Source organism: Setaria viridis, chromosome 6 (assembly GCF_005286985.2).
Source record: "Setaria viridis chromosome 6, Setaria_viridis_v4.0, whole genome shotgun sequence".
Classification (NCBI taxonomy): domain Eukaryota; kingdom Viridiplantae; phylum Streptophyta; class Magnoliopsida; order Poales; family Poaceae; genus Setaria; species Setaria viridis.
This window is the reverse complement of record NC_048268.2, coordinates 29,729,315-29,745,511: the sequence shown is the minus strand read 5'-3', so window position 1 is coordinate 29,745,511 and position 16,197 is coordinate 29,729,315. Positions and strand designations below refer to the sequence as shown.

The 16,197-nt window shown below is 40.8% G+C and overlaps 1 protein-coding gene across 1 annotated transcript; it reads right to left on the bottom strand.

Annotated features, from left to right (window-relative positions):
• Positions 1–3,692: 3,692 nt before the first annotated feature.
• On the bottom strand, positions 3,693–14,741 carry LOC117862016 (1-phosphatidylinositol-3-phosphate 5-kinase FAB1B). Its single transcript, XM_034745525.2, has 11 exons — positions 13,666–14,741; positions 11,258–11,956; positions 10,844–10,997; positions 10,379–10,723; positions 8,891–9,757; positions 8,482–8,816; positions 8,291–8,414; positions 8,042–8,212; positions 6,481–7,917; positions 5,424–5,690; positions 3,693–4,516 (listed from the first exon to the last, which is right to left on the bottom strand). Exons 1-11 carry the CDS (start codon positions 14,325–14,327, stop codon positions 4,193–4,195), a joined length of 5,385 nt encoding a protein of 1,794 aa, XP_034601416.1. The 5' UTR covers positions 14,328–14,741; the 3' UTR covers positions 3,693–4,192.
• Between the last annotated feature and the right edge of the window lie 1,456 nt (positions 14,742–16,197).

Here is a 16,197-nt window from a genome sequence, read left to right as displayed (position 1 = left end):
GCCGCAAAGCTTACTACAAGTGATGCCTTAGTTTTATCTTTTATTTGAGTTAAGTTGTTACGTAACCATTCTAGATGATGAGAAAAGATTAATTGCGAACAACAAGGTATTAAGTCATACATCAATCATTAACAGAAAGATAAAACATTCATGAATTTATGCTACGATGCTCAACAGTGATCAAGTGCATTCATAACCGAGAATTGCGGCGACCCGGATCATATTACATCCTGCAGGAGAGTACCCTGATCACCAGTTATATACGACTGTCCAGGTCGTACGTAACAACTTTTCGATTAGCAAAATCAATGATTGGGAATAAGACTACCCGGACCCAGGGACGCACCCCCACATAGGACCCCACGTCTGGTCCGATCACCATGTGAGTTTCAGGCTACGCCCCTGCCAATCTCCAGCACGTCAAGCGCGGGTACGAAGTATTCCCGATCAGAGAGTTTACTAACCTACTAGGCTTTACTGGTCCCATACCCAGTAAGTGATCAGATGATTATCACTTGATCAAAGGTTAAGACAACGAATCGGGCCTTAACCAAATTAATCTAGCAGACAGAACTACATCCCTAGCTTCTGCCCGCTTCTCAATTTCCATGTCATCTTTCCATAAATAACATGTATGACTCAAAAGTTTTCCTTAAGGTTGGTAAACCAAGCATTTAAGCAACTAAGCAATTCTAGACTTGGGTTATCTACTAAAGGTTTGAACAAGTGGCAAAGATGTCCTTTAAACAAGGTATGATAATGCACAAGAATGGGTTTCAAGCAATTCCTAGACTTAGTGCATACATATAGCAAATAGCTAAATATAGGACACATGAAATATTGACTTCAAAATAATAGGTGTATTGCACCGGGGCTTGCCTTGTTCGCTTAAAAAGTTAGCACTGTCCGAAGGGTTGGCCTCGCAGGGGACCAATTCAAAGATTTCCTCAAACTCCGAAGATCCTTCTGAAAATTCCAAGTAATCTCCTTCTAACGCTTCGGGGTCTATAGCACAACATATGCAGGGGTTAGGAATGCAAATTTTTGAATATAAGACTATACAACTTTCCTTCATGATAAAGTTGCAAGCCAACAAGGACTATACAATTTATCATGATAAAGTTGCAAGCCAACACACAAAAACCCGAAAAGATTAGCCCACAATTTTTATTTCCTTAATTAACCTTACTAAGGGCCTTTCTTTTATTTTTGGAAAAGGTTACAATTATTTTCTAACTTGAAAACCTAATTTCCTATGAGTTAAGAATAATTTGTGATTATGAAAATGTTATCCCATATTTTATGCATTTTATAAAGATTAAGTATTTATTTAATTACCTTAAAAGAAAGGCATTAAATAAATACCCAAATTTTTATTATTTTTCTAGGGTATAAAAATTTTAATGCATGAAGGAAAATAAAACAAGCCTAACAAAATTGGTTTCACTAATTTTGGACACTCCTAGAAATTTCTGTGATTTAAATGGTGAGATTCGGATTTAAACTATTTATTCTATAAAGAAAATCTAAATTTTCCCGAAAAACTCCCGCGGCAACTTTTCTCACACGACCCTACTCTACCCCCTCTCTCTTACACTGGGCCCGCGGTGCGGACCCACCCTTTCTCCTATTCACTTCACCCGCCGGCCTATTCTCCCCTCTGACGGGCTTCCTGGGCCGATTCTTCCTTTTCTTTCTCATTTTCCGGACCGGCACCGGCCCACGGCCTGCTTCTCTTTTTCCTTTCCCTCGCGAGCGCGGCCTGCCTTTCTCCTAGGCCTCTGGCCTTTTTCTCTCCACTGGCTAACTGCGCGCGCTCCTGGGCCTTCAAGACCGCGGCCCAACTGGCCTCCACGTCCGGCTGGCCTACTTCTTCTCCTCCTTTCCACTGACACGCGGGCCCCTAACTCCAGCACCTTCTTCTTCCTCCCGCCAAAAACTCGAGCGTGACAGGGGCGGCGCAGCTCGCCGGCCGGCGCCCTACCGTGGTCTACTCGTAGGCTTGCGTGGTGAGGAGGTGGCGTAGCTGCCGCGCTGGCGGGCGACCGAAGACGGCGGTGGCGACACGTCGAGCTTGTTCTGTCGCCCCTTCTCTTTTTCATTCTCTGACACCCGAACTTCAGACCTAAGTCACGGTCGATTTCCAATCCAACGGTGCACAAGTGTCTTAACCAAAGTTGTAGATAAACTTGAACTCTCCAAGTTTTATTTTTGCTCTGACCCAAGATAATCATCCGAATATAGTCAAATTTTGAATTCTTTCTTTCATTTGCCTGAATTCCTCTGAAACCCGATATTCAGTTCGTCAGTTACATGACAGTGCCATTTGCCTCACTTTGTGAATGAGTTTAGTGATCCAAATCCTTTTCTTGTAGTCCAACTCCTTCCCATTTGTGTTCTACAACCTTCAAGGATTCCATTTTACCCAAAAACACCTACACCTTTTGATCTACATTCCTCTGAAATCAACTCCAAACTCGGCCATATACTGCTGTTTTCAGACTTAGCCATTTTCAGCAAAGCTGCCTACTGTGACAAAGTGCCGACTTTAGGCCTCCATTTGAAATGGTTCCCTCTACCATTCCTGATCAACAACACCCAAATCTAGGAGTCCAAAGTCCACACTTTAACATGGTATAGTTTTTTGGATCCACTTATTTGAAAAATTCAACAGAATCTAATTTCCAAAACGGAACCTTACGCTGTTTTTCTGAAATCCCTGTTGTCGGACAGGGAACAGTACTTTGAATTTTCATTTTCCTTCTTTGATCTTTTTAAGGTATTTAGAACCAATTCTTGTCCCAAGTTTTGATCTTTAAGTTCTAATCACCCTTACACCTCCATTCCATATTTTTGTCAAATTTTTCTGAATTTCGAATCCAAAATTCAAATTTCGGTCAAATTTGACCCGAATTTGATTTTTGGCCAATTTCTTTTTCTTTTCTTTATGAATTGCTTCCATTTCTTCAAAGTCACTTTGAGGACTAAAATGGCAGGTATTACACTAATTCACCCCCTCCCCCTCTTAGACTACAAGCACCGATTCCTTACATCTATAATGACAACATCCGGCTTCTTGTTGCAAACATTAACTGTCACATCTGCGATTTGTTTCTGAAGAATTTATGAGGAAAAAGTCCATTTTACTCCCTCTACCTATCCACTTTGTCTGCTTAACTTCCGAACAAAATTTTAGTTCACTTTACTTCCCTGAACTATTTCATTTGTCCAATCTACCCCCTAATTAGATTTCTGTTTCATTTGTCCAATCTACCCCTAATTAGATTTCTCTTTTTTGTTTCTCTTTGTATGAGTTGAATTTTGAGTTCAAATTTTGTGAGCAGATACAAAACATGATGCTTTATGTTAAAAAATTATACTAAGAATTTTTCATAAGTTAGGAATATTTGATACGAAATTGATCTTAGATATATAAAACTATATGAAAAGAAATCATGAAAAAAAATTTAACATCGAGCATTATAATCATGAAAAAATTCTAATATATTTTTCTAACATCGAGCAAGTCAATTGAGAAAATATGAAATTAAAACTCAACTTTATACGAAGAAACAGAAAAAGATAAATCTAATTAGGGGTAGATTGAATCAAATGAAATAATTTGAGGGAGTAAATAATTCGGGAAAGTAAAGTGACCTAAATTTTGTTTAGGATTAAGCGGACAAAGTAAATAGGTGAAATGAGTAAAATGGATTCTTTCCAATTTATGAATTCCACTTCTGCCTGAAACTAACTTTATTTTTTATGACAGATGGCAATAGCCCCCCGAATAAATGACAGATGGAGAACTTAATATACAACGACCGCTTATAGCACTTACAAAAACAAAAGAACTCACTGCCCTGCTCGTTCTGTACATCGAACCAAAATTAAGCGACGACAACAGGGGAGCGATGACACTATAAACTGATTTATTAAGACGAAAGAGGAGAGAAAGAAAACTAAACTAGGGCATAATTACAATTTCGAGAATATACACATCCGATGCTTGGGAGGAAGTCAATGATGCGATCGGATCTGTGCCAATTAGCACAGGAGACTGCGGTCCAAGTAGGAAGATCACTTGGAATGCCACCTGGAGTAACCAAGCCTGCCTGACCAGTTCAGCACTCTTTACAACAGGAGGACAAAACCGGCATCGTCAATCCAACATAATGCACATAAAATCTTATCATTCTTGCAAAGCCCTTTGAGAATCTTCTTCACAAACATTTGATGATGATTTGCTTGGATTGATTATTGCAGGCATCCATTGCTCAGGAATCACAATAAAATAAGCAGACATGGCTTTCCTGAACCTCTTCTTATATTGCATAGGTGAAACCACAGTTGGAGAGGCATTCTTCGGCCCGCCAAGAATGCCAGAAGATTTTACCCATGTTTCAAGGTGCTTGTCCCATGTATACTGCCTCATAAAATCAATAATTCCTAAGACTAGCTCATGTTTCTCCTCATCAACTCCCACGAGCAAGGAATAGTCCATCACATCAATTCCCTGAAAAAACAATGGAGCTCGTTAATGCATCCATGTATAAGGCTCACAGTTTGCAATTTATTTTTAGATTGTATTTCCATTTACCATATCTTGCGCGCTAGTATATCTACCTATAGACCTATCGCCTATTGTTAATCTGCAGCGAACCTTACTGAGTCCTAAGAGGTGGAGGAAAAAGAACTTAGTCAAAGACCTACAGAATATCAGAAAATTGAAAAGGTAGTCTAATTACAAATAGTGTCTTGTCATTGTGTGGCTGCTTAGAAACTTGTAAGCATCAGCGCTGCACGTGATGGAGCTAAACATCCAAGTCAAAATGACCAAGATGGCTTAACATATTATAACAAACTATCAGCTCACTGTGGCGTTTGGTATTCTCAAAGCATAAATGACAGCAATTCAAAGGCTTGTAGTATGTGATTTGCTTTAGGTCCAAAAGTATATTTTGCTCAGGGCCATGTAAATCAAAAGTCAAAGTATAAAGTGGACAGATGGCGAGCAGGTTAATATTTTATTATCTGCAAAGTTTTATATTGTTCCCCAAATACTGGAAAAGGCAAAAAAAGACAGCGATCTTCTAATTTATACTGTATTGAAGATTATCCTTTAAAAAACAAGGTCCACGTATACTACAACAGTACAAGAAAATAAATGAACATATGTCTGGCAAGTCATGCACAAAATAATATTGGCCAAAAAAGGATTAATTGGGAAAAAGAAAGAAATTGAAAATAAGGATGCTCAGTTATGAGTCACAAGCTGTCGACCACCCTTTTTTGTACTAACTCAGATTTTGATAAAAACCAGGGTGAACATTATCAAACACAAAAAGGTGACATTAGTAATAACCTTGGAAGCTACTACATTTTCAATAAGCTTTGATGAGAACAAATTGATGTAAACTTACAGCTAGAAAAGAAGTATCATTCCACACAGCTCTTTCCAGTAGCCGCTTCGCCTTGTTACCAACAAAAATCGGCGAAGTTGGCATCGCCTCAATTAAATTCTGGTCAAGAAGGACCTTGTTGCTACCATTCGAATCTGCATTATACCTTGACCTTGAAGATCCCTTGAGATCGTACAGCCTGGTGATATTCCGTCCAAACAAAAGATTTTCCATCACAAGCAAATCCATCTTTGACTCCTTGCCACCCTTTACATGCTTAATGGTAACCTATGCACATCAGGTCAACAAAAGAAAATTACACCCTCCAGTCAGGAAAAAAAATGACATTTTTAACACTTTGAAGTTAAGATGCTGCTTTGACCACTAAATTTTGTTCATAAAATTTTGACGATAGGCTACAAAGGCGTAATGCTATGCAACAATTTTTCTATGGCACGTTTACTCACAAAATTTTCATATACCAAAGGAATTTATTACAGACAATATCTTCAGTCAAAATTAATACAACTTTGCACATGATCTTAGTAATATTTTCAACAAAAGGGAGTATATCTGTTTCTTGCTAATTATATGCTCTATTGCCTGTGAATCTGATCCCAAAACACCAAGGATTTATAATAACTCAAATATGGAAGTCCAAAACATAAATAAGTTTTAATTTGTGCCAATTTGGTGAAAAGTTAGTTTTGACTAAAGAACTCTAATTTGAGTCTAGATTTAATCCTAGAATTAACAAATAATTCAAGGAGGAACGCAGGGGTACAAAAGGATACAAACATAGTACAATAATATTTATGACTTGCATGCAAAAACCAGAAGATGCTTTTTATTGTTTCTACCAGCCTAAATGTACAATTTTATGTGTTTGGAAAGCTGTCATGCTTGATAGACAGAACTATGTTTTTGAAACTTTCTGGTTGATCGCCAGTGCTATTTTTCTTACAAGGTGCCTATTAATTTTAAAGGACCATAATATTGTATTAAATCAATGGGTGGATGAAAATTCTTTCACGCAGTTGAAGTGTAATAAAACTGAAGAAAAATTAAAAGAACATACCTGATAGATCCCCAAAATTTTTGCTAGGCATGTAGGACTTCCAGTGCTTATGGACTCTGACAGATATTTAAAATATTCTGTGCCAAATTTTAGGAATGATTCGAGCTCTGTCTTTGTAACTTGCTTTATTATAAATCTATCATCCAAAGATTTCGCAAAAAACACATTGCTTTTACCACCTTGTGCTCCCCATTTTTTGCATCGACTGATAGACCTCAAAAAGTCAAGCTCAGATGGACAGCAAGACCTTCTCAGTGCTTCAAACTTGTTTGCATAATAGCATGTCACATTATATTTGACTTTCCCAAGTGGCCCACCATCTTCAAAAGAAACACTCAAGTGCACCTGATCAGGAGCAACGGATCCTCTACCTCCAGATACTGATGAAGTAACATCATAGTGGGATCCAAATTCGTCAAATAAATGAAATGGGTTAAAATTCCCTGAATCATAGACAGGCAATGGAAGCGAAGAATCTTTCTCTCTATTTTTTATGCTCTCATCAGACAACTGGAAGCAGTACATGGGTGAAACAAGTGCATAAGAAATAACACTTGTTGGCTCATCATCAAATACTGGGATGACAATGTCATTAGCTCCAGTAGGCAGGAAAAATCTTGCTCCACCTTTCTGTGATAGCTCGCAAAACAATTCAACGTATTTAGGAGTGTATTCAGTCAAGGAAGCAAATCTCAGTGGTGAGCCAGAGGTTGTGTTTAAGGAACTGTTTGATGTCATGAATGGCACCTTAAGCCATCTGAGTAATTCTTCTCCTGCATCACCAGACCGGACAGTGAAAGTAGGAGTATGGGATGGTACAGCCTTGGTTTGGCTTTTAACATCGACTCCTGTGCCTTCAGCTGAATGTAGTGGTTTCGCCAAAGTCGAATCAGGAGCAGGTCCATTCTGACCTCTCCATTTTGCATCCAATGTGTCCGGAATATCAGTAGTAACTGGGAATTGTCCATCAGAAACAACCCTACGTACCCCAATTCTGGATTCGTCGTTATCCAGTCGATCCTTAACATCTGCACTGGTAGCATGATTCAACTCTTCAACATTCCTCAGGCTATTTTCATTAGATTGATGGGCCTGGCTAAGCCCCTCGTCTTCACCATGAAGTGGGTGACTAGAGCTCTGCTGTAACGGCCCTTCCTTACCAATTGAAGGAACTTCTACGACCTTTGAGCCCTTCTCTAACTTTGGGGCTGCACTAGCATTAACTGATTTATCATTAAAATCACAATTCCCACTTCCAATCCGTAAACCAGCGAGTGCATCACAGTACTTGCCACCTGAATTTGCAATGAATTTTAGCCGTTGATCCCACAAGTAACACAGAAACAATAGATGCCTCCTTAGTTTGTTAACCTCAAGAATATCAATGAAGGGCTGTCCTTTTCTCATATCACTTTTCAGTAGATTCTTTAGTGACTCCTGGGAGATGAAAAATCCAATAATCAGAATACAGCTTTACTAATGAAATTCTATTTGTGCAGACATAAGTAGGACAGTGTTCAATTAATTAAAACATTATATAAAGAAATCCAAACTACTTAACCATAAAGTCAGCCTTCTCTGCCAGCAGGATCTCTTCCAGTTCTCCAATATTTCTTCTCAACTCAAGAATCTTCAAGTTGCCATCAAAAGAACCTGTAATTGGCCTTCCTCCTGAAATTTTGTGTAGTGCATTTAGAACTTCAGAGAACAGAAGTTCGGCTGAGTCATCCACCTGAATCATTGACAATCAGCATCAGTGAGGTATTATTGCATACAAAGGCTCATAACGTTAAGCACATCTGCACATTACCTCTTTTGCTTCTTGTTCTACCCATTCCTGATGCTGGGAAGTAAAATCAAGTTTTGATGGTGGTAAATACACAGAGTGGACCTTAATTGACGCATATCGGAAGCAAGCAACCATTTCACCAAAGCTGAAATACCAACATGTAAGGCACAACCTTAACAATTTGATAAAATGGAAAAGAGATGAGAATGTACCCGTAAAAGCGAAGGCAATCCCTGTGAAGCGAATGACCACAGCTGGCTACCCTACTTGCTGCTGCATGATTTGAAAAACTAAGTTCCAAAAATTTACCAAAAGACAAGCCCCAGGCAGCATCAGACATCACTACTCTTTTAGTTGCTGGAGGAAGCCCGTTAACTCGAGGACAGCGTAAGCATCTATGCCACATCCAAATTCGACCATCATGTTCACTGTCACCAGGCAACTTTACTGAAAGTTTCCTTACTGATATTGTTAAGCTGCCTTGGGGGTGAACATAGCAATAAACATGGGCCTCTGGTGGCAGCTCACAAGACTGACAAAGGTTGCTCTGAAATAAAAATGTAAGTCAAGTACAATATAAGGTTGCAAAGCAATATAGATTTATGAAGACCTCAGTCTAACCTGATCAAATAGCTGGTCACGCAGAAACCTGCCTAAAGGTTTGTCAAAGTTACCATAATATTTTATGCGAAGAAGGTGTGGCCGCTCACAGAGAGTTTCTCTCCAAACACAACGAGAAGACAAAGAAACCAATATACTCTGATTGTCAGCAGGAGATGCTGGAATTTCATCTGTTTTGGCAACTGAATTATCCTTTGCATTGTCATCATCATGAGAAATCTGTACATTGAGAGGAGCAGCTGGCATATCTTCTACCTTGTAACCAATCTCAGAATTCTTGGCAAATGAATTGTCACTCTTAACAGACAGCAAATTTGTAGAATCAGAAGGCAATGCACCTAAGTCATTAACCAGCACATGTCTAGTGGTTCCAGGTTGGCTGTATTGCAAATTCATATTTCTATTCACATCTCTAGTACAATCAGGACATTGGCAAGATGAAATGTTTGAATGCTGAACCAAGGGACCAATAGATGATTGAGGAGCCACATCCAGCAAACGGGTAATGTGTCCATTTTGGACATTGATTTCATCAGAACGAACTCCCAATGCTGTCTGTTCCATTCTTTTAGTGCTACTAAATGTCAAATCATCATTTCTCAACTCAAGGGCTTCCAGGCTACTATTTGGTGATGAAGCACTAGGGATTGGTAAGATAGGTATTGTGGAGATGGATCTATCAGCACTGGAAGGTTTATCTGGCAAAGCAACAATGATTGGTGACTTCAGTGGGAGTTCTGGAAGAGTTGCACCTTCATCCACAAGGAATGATGTTTCAAGAGCCAAGTGGTAGGCTGCAAATACTCCATATTGCACCACATGCTTCACTTTTTTTAGCTCATCACCATTAGCACCTTTGAGCAAGATCTACAGAAAATTAGACATAGTTAGACATGTGGCAGCAGCCTATTTTTTTATTATGCATTTGTTTCCTGACAGAAGTAATGCAGATCATTTATCTGCATGAGGTGATGACAAAGTTCCTAATAAAGCATTCAAGGAACATATATCCACAGTTAAACAAAAAGGCTTTTCTTTTTCTAAAATGAAAATTGCTGTTCATGGACAGAGCAATTAGTCCAGCCAGATTTATTGCACAACTAACACATCAACCCCAATTGCATTAACCATTTTCAATGATAAAACTTCCAATCTCCATGCTGAAATGAATACTTCAAATCAGTTTAATTCCAAACTTTTCCCATATCATCCATTTGCAGGATATCAAAATTTAAGGCGGGGATTAGGTGAAGTATATGGTATAACTGTATAAGTACCTTCCAGCTACTCTACTGTCCTTTGTTACAGAACTTGCTGGAATGCTAAAAACTGTTTTTCTCATTCATTATGTTGTTTTCAGGTACCCCAGCAATGACCTTGGTTTCCACTTAGTAGTTAAGTAGATAAAGGTACAAGGTGAGCATGCTGAAACATGAGAACAAACATAAGCACTATAGCTGAGACAAAAGGTGATTACAGAATACTTACTGTACAACCAAAGGGTTTGGGACAGCCTTCAAAAAACATGAGTGTCTTCAGCATTTTCTTCCCACCTTCCCCAGCAGTCCCATGCTCTTCAACATACTTCTCTACATGGAATAAATCACAACGCCCTAGCTTCTGAGACGACAAATAATCAATCGAGGGAACTATTTGAGCACCAGTGCAGCGAGATATCCTTTCCAGCAGTGGCCTTTTGATATTGAGAACTAGTGAAATGTTTTTCTCTAGAAATAAATCCTGAGCATAACGAGACACAGATTTCTCCACCAATACAACACTCGGTTGGTGTGCTTTGATCTTCGCAACAGCCATTTTCAAATAATCGGTTTCCTGGAGTCAAAAAGAAAAGCTATGAGAATGCATCACCAACAGCAGCTGTCTACAACCCTGTCAGCGTGCTTTGTGTTCACAACATATGTGTGAAAATAGACTGGGATTCGCAGGCAATACCTGCTGCAGTAAAGTATCAAAACTTGAAAGCAAATTTGATACACGCTGATATTCGAGTGCACCACCAAGAATTAGGATTTGCGGCTTTTCTTTTTTTGATGACATACGCCGGTGAGCAACATTCTTCTTACAAACAACTCCTTTTACTACGAAACTGCAAATAAAGGAATTTACGATGGAAAAACACAAGAGGAGATCAACGAAATGCATGGACAATAAAACAATATGAAATTCAAACTGCAGTAAATTTGTTTGGGGGGGGGGGTTCAACAGCAGGCAACATTTGAATTCCAAAGCATTCAATTTGCATAAACTATAAGGTTATGGACGCTCAGAAGCATATTGATGTGAAATTATTAAAATATATGAATCTGAGTTCTGATGCATGGAAATTGTAAGATAGAATCTGTTTACCTTTCACTTGGGTGCCCACAAGCCAAGCATTTCACCTTAACATAGCCACCAGGATCCATCTGACCACCTTTGCTGGTGGTATCTGGCTTCAAAAGAGATGCAGCTTCCCAAGACAGAGAGGTAACTATATCTAGCCAACTCTCTTTGCCAGTTTTATCAATTAATGGTACCTTTTCAGCCTGAAGAAGTTGAGAAACTAATGCACGAAAATGTCCATCAACTATGTCTTTCATGGCTTTCTTGTGTTCCTCGGCCGATTTATCTCTACTTCGACAGTGCCCACTGCCAAAGCTGGTTGAGCGCTGATATCCCCACTCTCCTGTGGCATCCACCCCCTCATCATCATCACGTTCACCATCAAGATCATCCTCTTCGTCCTCAGGTTCCGGAGGTACCCAAAGTGAGCTATTGTTTTCAAAGTCCACAGGTTCATTATCCAGCACTTCCATGCTGTACATGGAAGAAGACCGAGCATTGCAGCACTCATCGACACTATGATCTTCATTCTTATCTGCGCCCAAGGAATCAACTAAGGATGTCACATCTTTCCTTGGGGACGTCGATTCTTTTGCACCATCACTGCAATCAACTTGATGGCCATCAAAGTACATAGGTCCATAATATTCATCAGAATTTTGCAAGTGCTGCCCTTCCAAATCTGAACGGAAAACTGTGTAGTCATCATCTTCATCGTCACTCCTAACAAAAAATAAAATGTTCCTATTATTTTATTCATAGTGTATTACTGTGCAGATATTACCATTCAATAGAGCTGCAAAAAGATAAATCAACCAATGCAAGAAACAAAATGCTCATTGCAAATTAACGTCATGAATCTAGCTAAATCGCTGTTCCTCTAAAGAACAGACGCATTCCTTGGTAAAATGAAGTGAAAAGGATAATAGATATGATGAACTCAAACTGAGTATCTTTCATTTTAAGGAGAGTAGGGACCTAATAAGGACAAGCAAGTCAGAATGCCAGTATAACGGACTGCACGGCATCATGCATACTGTTAGTGAGATTAAGAAGAGAAAATTGATGGGATGGAAATATCTCAGTTACCACATTTCATCTTCTTATTGATCCAAGGGATGATGATTAATAACTAACCCAATTCAAGCCGCACATTGTTGGTTAACCATGAGTCAACAGCTTATGAAACTTCCAACGCTCATTTGGCAATTTCACGAATAACTGGTCATTTCAAAATGAACATTGGAATACGCAGATCTGAGACTACCCTAGTCGTATACTAAAATGAACCAATATGAATCATGGATAATCAAAAGTAGTAACTGACACAGTATTTGGAAAAACACAGTTGATAACTATGCAACACGGGAAGCTGAGGTCAAGGACCTGACCGGCCCGGGCCTATGGCGTGTGGTGAAGAGGGAGAGAAGCACTAATGGTTACACAGGGAGAGTTGAAGTCAAGACATAGACAGAAAGGTGAAGGAATATATTGATACTTATTGCTTACTTGACTTCCAATAAATATATTATCCCTTCAGATAGTGATAACCTCCAAACAAATCATATCTAATCGGAACAAAACTACTAATTAGCAGATACTCCCTCCGTCCCAAATTGTAGGTCGTTTTGGCATTTATAGATTCATAAATTTTACTATGTATCTAGACATGTATATCTAGGTGCATAGGAAAATCTAAGAATCTAGAAATGCCAAAACGACCTGCAATTTGGGACGGAGGGAGTACCAGATAGCAATCTAATTTTCAAATGAAACTTATCTCCTAAGCAGATCTTGAGTCTTTGGGAGCATCCCCCACAAGGCCCTAGGCATTAGTGCATACTTACAGTTTGAGCTAATGTACAGAGAAAAGCCCTGATACCACGAATCCACGATACCAATAGCAATGTCAGTAAACAGGCAATCTCCAGACAAAATGTCGAGAAAGGTTCAAATACCAGGAATTTTTATGTCCAGGCATGGACAGAGAAAATTTATTATGGCTCATCAAGTCTACCTGATATGTGCTGGCCTAGTAGCAAATGTCATAAGGCATACATGCTGGCCCAAATAACAGTATGTACTCAGAATTTTAGCTAATAGTTTTAGAGAGTTGAGATGCACCTGATACCAAAACCGTTCTCTCTCCAATAAAATATCCAAAAGGTTCAGAACTGGGATTGTCTATGTTCCAGGATCCACAGAGAAAATATCATGGCTCAATTAGTATACAGTACACCTTGTCCAATACCTCTACCCAAAACTAATGTAACCTGCAACAGCATCTCGCAAGCATGGATGCAAAATCCTACTCCGTCAATCAATGCACGCATGATCTTTGACTGATACATAATCTTTCCTCTCAATAGCAATGTGACGAGTTAGCTTTCCATTTCTTAAAGAACAAAGCATGAATCATGTAAAGACCTTACCTCTGCACACAAAAGTTGAATGGATCTGACGAGTTGTCCACATAAGCTGCAGGCTCCATGGTTGGAGCGGGCTCCATCCCAGGCAGCTGCTTCTCAGGGTAGCCTTCATCCTCACCGCAGTTGCCCTCGCCGTGGACCGGCATCGACGCAAAGTCAGCGTAGCTAACATTCGCATAGGACGACATCTGCCCGTTCGTCCCCGTGAAGCTGGACTTGTCGCTCCCAACGCTAGCGGACGGGCTGCACGGCTGCTGCGCCGCCATGTCCCCCCTCGCGGCGGCCTCCTCCTCCAGCCAGCGCTGGAAGCAGTAGGTGCAGACCCTGATCCTCTCGCCGTCCTCCCTGGCGGCGTCCCCGGGCGAGCGGGGCACGGAATTGGCCGTGCACCGGGCGCAGAACACGCGGCCGCAGTGGCGGCAGTGGTGGCGCCGGTTCAGGATGGTGAACTGCGCGTCGCAGTCGTAGCACACGCGGCAGCTCTGGTCCGGCATCCAGAAGTCCCTCGACAGGTCATGCGGCAGCGGCTGCTGCTGCGGCTGCCCCGCCGCCACGGCCGGCTGCGGAGCGTGCGGCGGCGGCGGCGACTGCTCGCCCCGCCGAGGCATCCACGACTTCACGGCACCGAACAGCTCCACAAGGCGCCCCTCCGGTGATCCCATCATCCACGCCAGCACCACCGCCACCACCAGCAGCAACACCCCTCATGCTCAATCCGGCGACGCCTCAATCCGCATAGCCAGCTTCTCCCCAAGCCAAAGCCGCTCCCACCTCCGCGCCGCAACCCGCCCACCAGATCAGATCACTCACCGCGGCAGCGGCAGCGGCGGCGGCAGCAGCTCACGGCCTCGACGAAATGGGCACGCAAAGACTCCGACCTCGCCACCAGGAATTAGACGCGGCTGGATCGAAGCGAAGCAACTAGGAATCGCGGAGGGAGGGGAAGTGATTTGGCTTAAGAAAAAAGAGATTAATAACTTCGGCTGAGATTAGGGAGGCTGAGGGTTCCAGAAGGGCGCCAGTGGAGCACGGGAGGCTGGAGGGTGCGGATTCACGGGGACGGAGATAGAAAGGGAGGGGAGATGGGTTAACTGACGCGTCTCTTTTTTTTTCAAATCTTTTTTCGGGATTTTGGATTTGTGTTTCCTTTTCTTTCCCCTGCTTTTTGATTATTTCCTTTTCTTGCCGCCACCGTCTCTCTCTCTCTCGTTTCGCTATCCTCTTATTTATTGGTCTGCGCTATATTGTGGCTTTTTCATTCGGAGACAAATCAATTGTTCTAAGAAATATTTACTGTATTCCTCTTTTGGGCTATCTTTGCACGGTATCCGGTGACACGCCTTAAGGCTAAGGGACTTGTAAAGGTGATGATTTGGTGATGACTCATGCTTTGTTGAACCCATATAAGGTTGATTTGGCGGCAACTCATATTTTCATTATCTTGACGCATCGCAAAACGGTGCGTCGTATATGCAAAAAAGAGGGGATATCCAACTAATTTTGTATTTTTATATCTTGCTTTGCGTGTTTTCTATTAGATATTTGCATGTCATCGTGACTATGCTATCTTTTCACAACACTTTGTACCTCGCCTTATGGCTATCAACTCGCTATAATTTTAAAAGTTATCGATCCAACTATGTTATTTTGTATGTTTAAGAGTGAATTAATTATAATTACTCTGTGTTTGATGGTTTGTTTTCAAGCCTATATTGGTTCACACTTTGAAGAAGAAGGGATGACTCGATGCCTTCTTACATTAGTTGTCTATTGCTAGCCTAGCGTAACACATGTACCATTTATGAATGCACTGATTGTTGCGCCTGATATTGAAACCTTATATGCTTTGTTACTTATAGGTAGATTCTGAGCATTTTGCGGTCAGACTGGACCGAAAAAAGCTCCATTCGTTTTGAGTTAAAAATTTGCACCCACGACAATCCCATAGGCATTTGTCGTGGCTCGAACTTCCCATTCTTTTTTTTAAAAGTAAATTAATTAATTGTTTGGATCGGCTTGAATTTTTTAGACTGCGAAATTTGATTTTCGCTGACCACATCGGCCCGGCAGCTAGCGACCCCATCGGGCTCGGGACCGAGCTCAAAATGCTCGGGTACACTTATAGGGTCTTAATACGATGGAACTAACACTTTGTACCCCACCTCTGTTTTCCTCCTGCACACGTTCTCGGGAGATTGAATGCCTTTGTTAAAACTTCATAGTTCACCTTCTTGCATCAACGAACAACTTTAATCGTAGAGACACCTCAAAATATTGCTAAATTTTCAGCGGCAAAATCGAACTGGACAGTAATCACTCGAGTTGTGCTCTTATTAATTGTCAACGATTTAAGATAGTACAGTAGTATATACATAACGAAAATTCTAAACAGAACTCCCATCGGACACGTAATAGGTCACGGTCTCGTGTTCAATCATCGCATCATTAGGTTGAATCTTGGACTTCTTCTGTTCAAATGTGCTGGACTGGAAGCACATGCATATCCTCTTATTAAAAGGACGTTTGGATCTATAG

Excerpts from the sequence above, each read along its gene's own strand:
- LOC117862016 (XM_034745525.2), bottom strand. The coding sequence starts at position 14,327 with ATGATGGGATCACCGGAGGGGCGCCTTGTGGAGCTGTTCGGTGCCGTG. Across the intron at positions 11,957-13,665 it reads TTCAACTTTTGTGTGCAGAG|GAGTGACGATGAAGATGATG; the intron begins GTAAGGTCTTTA and ends ATTTTTTGTTAG. Across the intron at positions 5,691-6,480 it reads AAATTTTGGGGATCTATCAG|GTTACCATTAAGCATGTAAA; the intron begins GTATGTTCTTTT and ends TGATGTGCATAG.